This window comes from Habropoda laboriosa, unplaced genomic scaffold (genome assembly GCF_001263275.1).
Source record: "Habropoda laboriosa isolate 0110345459 unplaced genomic scaffold, ASM126327v1 scaffold2, whole genome shotgun sequence".
Lineage (NCBI taxonomy): Eukaryota > Metazoa > Arthropoda > Insecta > Hymenoptera > Apidae > Habropoda > Habropoda laboriosa.
Genome location: NW_017100190.1, coordinates 1,175,424 through 1,185,685, shown reverse-complemented (window position 1 = coordinate 1,185,685; position 10,262 = coordinate 1,175,424). Strand labels below are relative to the sequence as shown.

General features: G+C 46.8%; 1 protein-coding gene across 1 annotated transcript in view; it reads right to left on the bottom strand.

Moving 5' to 3' along the window:
• LOC108580132 (kin of IRRE-like protein 2) overlaps window positions 1-10,262 on the bottom strand; it is a 23,221-nt gene that overhangs the window by 4,118 nt on the left and 8,841 nt on the right. The window contains exons 4-10 of the mRNA XM_017943799.1: window positions 6,883-7,152; window positions 6,146-6,254; window positions 5,250-5,436; window positions 3,691-3,829; window positions 2,944-3,131; window positions 2,553-2,686; window positions 1,969-2,200 (exon numbers count right to left, since the gene is read on the bottom strand). Of these exons, the coding sequence (XP_017799288.1) occupies window positions 1,969-2,200; window positions 2,553-2,686; window positions 2,944-3,131; window positions 3,691-3,829; window positions 5,250-5,436; window positions 6,146-6,254; window positions 6,883-7,152 (1,259 nt within the window). The remainder of the gene's footprint in view (window positions 1-1,968; window positions 2,201-2,552; window positions 2,687-2,943; window positions 3,132-3,690; window positions 3,830-5,249; window positions 5,437-6,145; window positions 6,255-6,882; window positions 7,153-10,262) is intronic.

Sequence of the window (10,262 nt, the reverse complement as noted above, 5' to 3'; positions counted from 1 at the left end):
AGGAGTCAGTCTTTCGTTTTGAAAACGCCACGCTGTGGGAAACGCGCGCGTGGGAATACCGGAAACGGTCCTGTTTGGATGCAAAGTGCGGAGCGAAAGCAAAGAGATGCAAGCCAAGAGGACCAAAAATCCTCTTCTTTTTTTCTTTTTTTCCTCTCTCGATACAGTCACATTCTCTCACTCTCTCTCTCGACGATGAATTTTCGGTCGAAAGTAACGGAGTCATCCTCTCTATGATACTTGATTTACCTGCCATACATCTCTACACAGGATGTTCCGTGAAACTGGGTCAGATTTATATCGTCAAAGTGATTCGTGGCTCGAGTAAAATTCGATTAGAAATCCTTTCCCCTCCTTTTTTGTAGCCAGTATGTTACACTTTTTTTCTTTTCTCTCTCTCTGCCAGCCGAAGGTAATTTCGAAGATTTCACCTGGACCCTGTTACACCGAACACTAAAACACTGTGTGTGTGTGTGTATGCAGAAGATGTCGAGGAATGAATCCATTCGATCGTTTACCGTTAATTAACGAGGAAAGGGTAAACAGCGGGAAGGTTGGAAGATGGTAATCGCGTTCTAGGGAGAAGTGGCTGCATCCTCTACTTACGTACACGTATACCTAAATGAAATTACCTACAAGGTGGGCAACGGTAATTGGGAAAGGGACACCGGAGCAGCTAGATGCGACCAAATGCATGCGTAATGCACCCTACCGACCGCATAAATCACTCAAATGACTATCTCGATCAGGGCAGGGGTTAGAGCTTGCTGGTCAATACTTGTGCAACTTGCTATATTGTCATCGTGTCGTGTGTGTGTGTGATTTAAACGCTATAAATTCCAGGGGGGAGACGTACTTCTTCAACAAAGTCTGTGTTTCTGTGCGTATATATACATGTGACGATGAAATTTCCCTCGAAAGCGTTGCAAAGTGTCGTCTCGTGCATAGCAATGCGGTATGTACATTCTTATCGTTTCGAATAGGGGCAGGGATTTTTATAGAGGAGGACGTTCTTTCGTTCAATTTTCATCGCGTGAAAATTGACCATTCGTCCGTGTTTCGAGCTCGTTCTAGCGCTCTTTTGGAACGCGTGCTTCGTTCTACGCTTTCTCGTGTTCACGGCGAAAGTGCGACACGCACGCGAGGCTGGGAGGAAGAGGGATACAAACGACGGAGGGAATCTCTTGCAAAACGGTTCCTCTCTAAATATCTGAAAGGCGTTAACGGATGCTAAACTCTTGAAACTCTTTGTGAATCAGGATCAACGATAAAACACACCGGCGTCTTTGATTTCTTCCGGAAGTTTCTGAAACTCTCGAAGGGGTGAAAAAGGATCGTGCCGCCGCGTGTAATCTCTATCGAACGCGAACGATACGGGGAAACGGGTAAGCAAGTGGAACGGAGCCGCGAATTCAATCCTCCTGTGCGGCCGTTCTGCTCTCGAATGCCGTTTCTCGAGCTTTCAGGCGGGAGTTCTAATGAAAAGAGGGAAAGAAGGTAAAAAGAAAGAAGGGAATTTCACCCTTAACGCGTATCCTTTGCTAGGCCAAACACGTCATAGAAATCCAAAGGGAACTCCTTCGTCGTCCTTTTTCCGAAATTTCCCGAGAAAAATCACGCGTACGGGAGATTAAAGGGAAACTCTGACTAGGTGCCGGTGGAGAAAATTAAAATGCCCCGCTCGGGGGATCGGAGCTTATACTTAGTTGTACTTAGCGTACCGCCCGAAAAATACGAAACAAGCGTGAACCGGGGGTAAAGAAGAGTTGTGCTGTATCGTTTCGTGCATTCGCGCTTAACTATGTACCGAGAGGTTTCGAGATCCGAGGAAGGTGGGCTGGAAAAAGAGGGGAAGAGGTTTTAAAACAATTGTGCGGGACGTCGCTTAGCGATGTCGTCGCATTTTAAGTACTTTCGCTGGAATAGTTCTCCATTCTTTTCCCGTCTCTGTCTAACAACTTATCTGACCTGAATCGTGTACTGTGGTCCATGGGGTTGGCCGTGGTGATGATGATGCCTCTGATAGTGTTGCTGTTGGTGCGGTGGATCGTGTTGATAACACTCTTGCTGATATTGCTGCGACGGTACAGGCTTCAGGACGTGATTCGGTCTTTTCTCAGACGCGTACTGCTGGCTACCGCGTTCCATCGTGTCCACCGCTAAACGTGGATCCTCTATCATCGTGTTCGACGCCTTTGTACTGAAAACAGACCGCGAATTCTCCGTTTTCGTTCATTTCCCACGACGTACAAATTCCTCCCGACCTAATTCCGAACATTTCCACCAATTATACGAATCGACTCTTGTTCAGATCGATGTTTTTATTAGGATCGCCGAGTGGAAAAGGAATTAGCATCGAGTCCGCGATACGAGCAATTAAAGCGGAACAGAGAGCCGCGTCGAATAATTCATTAGCGCGTACGTGGTTCGTGCCTCTGTATGTGTACACATGCATATGTCCCCCCTTGAAAAGAGTTCCCTCGGTTTTCCATGTAAATTGCTTCGACGTTTATTCGTGCAAATCACCGGGGGACGCAATATCGCATGCTTACCAATGCACTTGCTGCAGCGCGGGCACCGTATTTCTGGCCACGCAGCATCTATCCGAGCGTAGGAAACAAACGAATCCCATTACCAGCACCGAGAGCACCGTAAACCCAGCGACAGCGCCGATAACGAGTGGAATCTGTAACAAATACGCGTCAGGGAGGAGGGAAAAAAAAGCTTTTTACCGGCGACGCGGCAAGCATTCTACCGGTGTATCGTATGCCCGGAATATTTATGCTTCCGGACATTTTAATTAAATACCACCGGTCCCCTCCCTTGCCCCGCCCCCCCCTCTTCCTTCGATTATTTCATTGGGCCGCTAGTTTTACAGAGAAGATAAGGGGGTACGATGGAGTTGCCCTCGGTTTTTGCCGAGGAACGTCGTGTTATAGTTACCTGGCCGGGTTCGTCGACTCGAAGCATCAAGGTACGACGATCGCTACCACGATCGTTCTCCACGATTACATGGTACACTCTCTGATCCTCCTTGACCGTGCTAGTCAGTTCTAAAACAGCTATATAACAATCCTCCAGAGCTAACGGCTCGAGATCCAACGCCCGATACCGCGATTCCAGGACCTCACCTGCGAACGTTTTGCCACGCTCGTTAGATCCGACTACGATCGTATTTCCGGGCAATTGGAAACGTTCTATCGTTGCTTATTCGAAATAAACTACACAAATCTACGGAGAAAAACGGAAGAAATAACTTGTAACCGGGAGAAACGTAAATAAGAAAGAAGAGAAGGAAAGAAAGATGTTAAAATCGTGTAAGCAGACTACCCTTCCGTGTAAGCCGCGAAGAAAACTCGTGGATGGAGGTCTGAAGATAAGGCGGTCATCGGAGAGGATCGAAACACGTTCGTCGATCGTTGAAAAGGGGGATGAATAGCGGGAAGGATCGAAGGGTCGTCGCGGAAGTTCGAGCCTGGAATGCTTGTAAGAGGGCGCGGGAGAGAAGGCGGGTAATTAAAGGGGAGGCTCGCGGGCAAAGGGATGCTCGAATTAATTAATCGCGAGTGTACCACTTTTACGGTAATAAGGAGTGCCAATTAGTGAGAAGAGACGTACGTAAAAAAAACTGAAAGGGCAAACCAAAGACTCGAATACTTTTGGCGGTAGAGCTAGGAGAAGCAGTCTAACCGGCGTGGAGTCTGGTGCTGCCCCATTCCCAGGCCACCAGCCGGGGCTTCGGGTTGGAGCACAGTCTGATCTCTAATTTCGCCGGGCTCCCCTCGGTAGTAGCCACCACTAACTTCTCCGCGAACGCCGGCTTCACCACCTACGACACACGTTTCACCGTTCTTTCAACCGTTTCTTATCCGTCCCTGTCTTATCTGCCCTCCTCTTTTGGGACACTTTAACCTCGTGGCTCTGTCGAGGTATAGTCGGTGGAAGCGAATTATGGAATTATTTTCCATATGGAAGCTAATTCCACAAGGACGCGGCTTACACTCGAAAGTCTGAACAGTGAGAACTGTGTGATTTAAATCTCTGATAGAGCATATCCAGAAAGCAGGGAAGGTAAGAAACCCGAAACCTCATTCAGGGCTGCATAAAGTATGCCTAAGCTTTGATTCAGTCCCGATAGAGAAACGAAGAATGCTCAATTGCTACGGTTTTAACTCCTCAAATTTATCAATTTTAGTTTTCTTAATTATTTTTTAGGTGTTTCCCATTATTTATAATGCTGTAACTCGCGTTTTTTCCGTAATAGAAAGGTTAACGCAATATGAAAAATGAAAAAATTGGAGTTAATTTACGATCTCGCTGTATTTCTTCCACCGACTATACCACGAATCCTTCGTCGAACGCGCTGTGTGCGCGTCTAGCTGAGACTACGAATCGGTGACACTGGTTGAAGAACGTATTTGTACAATATATCGCATAAAAGAATGAAACAGTTGACTTCATTTGTCTTTCGAAACAATTTTCACCGAGAACGAAACGTTCGACGCGTCTCTTTCAACGGAAAAGACTAGGCGTTACATCGGTTGCTCGCGCGAAACGTTGACAACGCTTCTTTCCACTCCTTTTTTCCCCGGGATCAGCGTTTTTCCTCAACATTTTTAAACTAACATTTCCGCGAACCGGCAAAATATTTCGCGTCAATTCCGTGGAATATCCAGGGACCACAAGTGGTGCTCGGGATCATGGATCGCGGAGAATGTAGCGTCGAATGAAAACAGTGTAGCTGTTTCAAATGTGCGGTGTTTCAAATCAACCGACGAGTGTGCCGTGAAAATGACGTTTTATTTCTATCCGTGCATGTACACCTAAGCGTGTATATATATATATTTGTTGTTTTACCATTTTTCTCTGTACACGATAAATATGAATTTCTCATTTCATATTTAAATACACAGGCCTGCCGACGTGGAAAGGGGTGTGTATTCAGTGGTAGGCGATTGTCTGTTCGCGACGCGTAAAAGCCGGTTAGCTTCACGCGTGTTTCTCTCAACGTTCCGCCTGTCGACGGATTAAACTTTAACTCTACTCCATTTGCGTTCCGTTCGATTTAAGCTGGAACAGGATTTTTCCGGCTAATTGTCCAATGATCGGACAATATTCCAGGTCGTTCCGTTATTCGGCAACACCGTTCTCGCGGACAGAGTGTACAGTATAGGGGAGAGAAGAGGGCGAAAAGGTAATTTGATTTTTCTGTAGTAACATTTGTGTATGTGTGTGTGTGTGCGTCTTACCCTGGGCGCACCGATCACTTGCAGAGATACAGGGTCGCTTTTAACTTCCCGGACGTTCCCGTTGATCTTGTTCGAGGCGAGACATATGTATTGACCCTGTTGCTCGTACGTCACGTTCGTCAGGATCAATCGATACCCGGTACCACATTCCAATGGCATCCGGCCATCGGTGAAGATCTGCGCCCACCTGGTATCAGGAGGGTGAAAAAGCCATCGTCGCGTTTCATTTCGATAGATTCTCTCGATGTTCGTAACATGTTGCCGGCTACACTCTGCATGCAATCGCTATTGTCGTTCTAGTGGTTAGTGGGCTAGTGAGCATTGGGACACCTGTTATATTCGCGTGGAAAGTATTGCACGATTGAAATTGCACAAAGTTAGCGTCGTATCTTAGGAAAAATATGTACGTGTACTCGTGATACTTGGAGAGTCTAAAGTGAATAATCTTCTTTTCAGGATCGTAGTAATTTTCCAATGACTTTTGTGTGCTAAATAATTTCATACTAAACTTGCAACAACCACGAGGCTTGATTCACGTTGAATAATCAGATTTCAGTAAAATTCAGTAGACTTCGTTAGATTCCATTATGCCTCACATTCGGTAATTGTCCCAATACTCGCAGAATTGATTGTACAGTGCTTATCGCGAGTAGATATTCGCGAAAAAATTAAGAAACACGATAAATTCACCCTCTGAGATAGAACGCGTACTCCAGAAATTATTCGGGGTGGATAAATGACGCGGATCTCCCTGTATAGGTGAAAAGAACGATCTAAAGATGTGCGATTTCATACACGCTCCCATGCGAACTATCCAACTAATAAATCATTCTCTACAAAAAAAAAAAAAAAAATCAATTCGAACGGATCTTGCAAGCAGCTGACGAATGGGTCACCTGTATTCAGCCGGTGGCATGGCGTCGGCAGTGCACTCGAACGAGGTTCCGGAATAGAGCAACGCCGTAGTCAGCCTATCTGGCCCGACCGAGCTGATCGTCGGCGGATCTACATGAAAACCAGACACGATCCTCCGCTATCGATTGTGCTCGTGAATATCGGGAATAAACGTTCCACGACCCATGCAAATCACGTTCACGCGAATTAACTGCTGACACGCCCGATCAGCGAAAAGATCATCCCCCCTCCCCGTTTAACAGATCCTTTTTATCTATTTTTTTCTCTCTTTCTTTCCTCCCTCCTCCCGCCTATTAATCCTCAATTAGAGTCGCGAAACCCTAACACAAAAGCTTGAACTGTCGTAAACGCTTTGAAAGCCAACAACTATTTAGCTACTTTGATCCGGTAAACGTTTCGAAACTATTCACTGAGAGAACTTGAGAGCACACGGTACACCGCTTATCGATAATTCTCCACTCTCTCTGGCTCGATCATTTCGCGGCGTAACCGAGTGGCAGAGAAAACTTTGATGTTATTTTTATCAAATAAGCCTATTGAAAATACACGTCTATTTTTAACCGGACAGAGAGAGACACGGAGATAGAGAGAGAGAGAGAGAAAGTTTATTGGCCGTTTAGTAGACCGTCTCGGGCGTGAAAGGGTTAATCGCGGATATTTTCAGGACGATCGGCCGTAGTGGAAACCAGGCCAGAGAGAGAGAAAAAGAGACACTTACAGTTGACGGACACTTGAACGGACACGGGGCTGCTTTCACCCTCGGTGTTCGCTGCCTCGCAAATATAGACTGCCGCGTGATTTCTATAGATCGGCGAGAACAGCAGAGTCTCGCCTATTCCTGCCACCTCTGTCACACCGAGGCTCTTCGTTCTCCTCCAGAGGATAGAAGCTGGCGGATTTGCGTCGGCTAGACATCGAATCTCCAGCTGATCTCGACCCTCTTCCAGTTGCCCGGTAGGAACACCGACAAGTCTCGTTTCGGGCGCGTCTGAAACATTTATAGACATTCTACGTGTACCGTGTAGCTTATAGAATCTTCACCTCTGCGCCCACCTTTTTCTCTGTCCTGCGAAACTTATTCGCAGCACGATGTGCGTTTCGATCATAGAAATGTCAACGTCAAAGATCCCATCCACAAAATTATTCCTATTTCCTTTCTCTCCTTCGAGCGTAGCTCGCATCTCGACGCAGATTCTTTCCACTTGTTCCGTTACATTCGTTCGGAATAAGCACGATTTTAATTATACTTTCGCTGGGCACCTGGACACCGGTCTAAGGCGAAGGAATTAATTTTCGCCACAGAGAGAAAAAAAAGAAAAAGAAATTCTCGTCGGGTTGGAACGCGGTTCGACAAACGAGAGAGAGAGAGAGAGAGAGAGAGAGAGAGTTAGAGAGCAGTAGTAGGAGGATTTAATCGAAATCACGGGACGAGAATTGTTATCAGAGTTTTAATCATAGCGCGCCGGTTCGCGGACGAACTGCGGAAAAATAAACAGCGGTTTGCGACGAGCGTAAATGCAGCCGCCGAGTAGCAAGTTTTCAGATTCAATCCTTCGTTAATGAGCGCGTAATTAAAAGTGCATACGTGATGGGATCATGTCGTTTGAAAAGGGGAAAGAGGGAGAGGGAGAGAGAGAGAGGCGCGTTCCTGTGGGAACAGATCGATTACGTTCTCGCGTTCGATCCGGAACAAAGACATTTTTCTCTCGGTGGAACCCGGAAGGGTGAAAAAAGCAACCTCGATAATGGAATGGAAAAACAATGGCACGCGTACACGCGACGTGCAACGGGTAGACGCGAGCAACGATTGCGTCCGTAGAAGCCGCGAAATAATGAATCAAAGTTGGACCCGGCGCGCACACAGGTTGACACACCGTAGTTTCGTTATTCCTTGTCAGAAATAATTAGTTAGCCGTGGCTCGTGAAAAATTCAATTACACCTGCGCGCAGTTAATCCTGCGGCCGTTTTCCCAACGGGAGTAACAGAGAGATCGGAACTGCGCCGGCTGATTCCGGTCTCCGGTTGGTTAATCGATGTGTGCGTCGCTCTGGCTACCCTGGAAAAATTCTGCCGCTCTATTCTTTCCCCTTTTCTCTCCTCTCTTTATCTTCCTTTCTTCTCTCCGCGATCGCGATTAATTAATAGACGTATTCAGATCGATCGATTAAGCTACGCCGTTTTCCAGCTGAAACCTTTGACCGTGCGTTTAAAAAGTGACCAAGTCTCCCCTTTCAACGTTCTCGCCACTTGCTACAACGCTACTACGATTAACCGTACATTTTACACGCATTCGTTAGATATTCTCCTACAACCGTTCACAAACCCTACGCACGTTTAACTCTGACAGATCGGTTTCACCGTGAAACTCGGTCGGCAGACGCGACGCGGCACTGTTAAGGGGTTAATCGAGCGTTCGCGTTAAAAAATCGCCGGGGCAAGTTTATGGGAGTAAAATAATGCCGGTGAAGAGTTGGCGGTGGCCGGGGATGGATTTACCTCTGGAAATCGTTCCGACAAACGCGCGGAACCCATCAAGCAACGCCAGGCTCGGCTGGTCCCTGTATTTGATTAACGTGCATCGAATTGACGCACGGGTAACGTTGTATTTTTCGGGGAAACCAATTACGCGGCTGAAGGGTCGATCGAAGGCCCAGGCGAAAAGTTCCCGCGTAAAAGTCCTCTCTCGCGTTGCTCGCTTTTCAACCTTCTCTCCTCCTACACTCCCTTCGCCGGTGGTTTTCACCTCGACAAAGCTTTCGATTCGAGCCTCTCCGGATGTGGAAAACAATTTACCGCGTTAATACGCAATTACTCCCTTCCTCTCCACCACCCACCTCCGCTAACGCCCGCTCGACCAACCCTCGCGTTCGCCACCCCCTCCGGAGCTCTTCCCGTTCATTTAAACCAATGAAACTGCGACTCGTCCACCGAGAAACATCACAAATAACGGTTAATTAATGTTGGAGTTCAGATCCAAATTGTATTAATTAATAATTTCAGCCCCGACCTATTTCCCGAGGGCCAAAAATAACAAGCTCGTATTCAGACTTGGAAATACGATTACGCAACTCGCAAAGAGGAAGCGGCTAATCTGGAAGCGGAAACGTCGCCCCGTTCAAACTCCTCGCCTCTTCACCCCGTTTGCTCCCGTTCGGTTCGCGTCCCTCACCCTAGAACCACCTGAACGCGAGAACCGTAACTCGATTGTACGATTAAAGGCTGTCGCCTATTTAACAGTGCAGCACATGAACGTACCACGTCAGGCTAACATCGACGTATTATGCAAAGGCTATCGCCTACTTAACAGCGCGGCGGCACCATTAGAATAGCAAATGTATCGTGGAAGTGGGCGCGCGACAGACTTAATTGTTTCTCTCGTCGTTCGATTCTGACGAATGGAACGGCTGCCAGACGATTCTGCGGTGGTTCTTTGTGAAAAGTATCACGTTGTGCATGGCTTTGTAATTTGTGTGGCAACTGGACTCTCGGTTTTAGTGATAAAACGAGAATTTTGGGTGTCAACGCGTTTCATTTTAATCGCTGCACAAAGGAAAGAACAGATTTAGCGAGGATCAGATGGTTCTTTGTGGAAAATTTCACGTTGTGCGGGGCTTTTGCGACGTGTGCGGCAACTGGACTGGAGGTTTCGCTGGTAAAATGAGATTTTTGAGTATTAACGGGGTTTCATTTTAAGTGAAAGAAAAGTGTGACGATTTCGGGGGATGCGAGCTCGTTCAGAATAGCAAAAGTGAAATGAAACTTTGACTGTCTATATTTTAGAATCTTAAAAACCCTTCTTACCTTGCAAATCTCTCTCTTTGTACTCAAAGAATCGACCAAACCTTCGACGCGAAATAATTTGTCACAGAGTAGTCCTTGAAACTATTATAGAACGAAGTGTTTCGGGTGTTAAAGCAGAAAGGCCCCTAGGAAGAGGTGAAAGATGAAAAAGCCGATGCTCCCGAATCGAATCCTCGTTGGTATAGGCAGGAAGGGTAGAGAAAAGGAGTGGGATAGAGTGCAGGTAGCTTGCGCAGCTGTTCATTTCACGTAACAATGATTTCGAAATACGCGCGAACGAATACTCGCTGACCCAT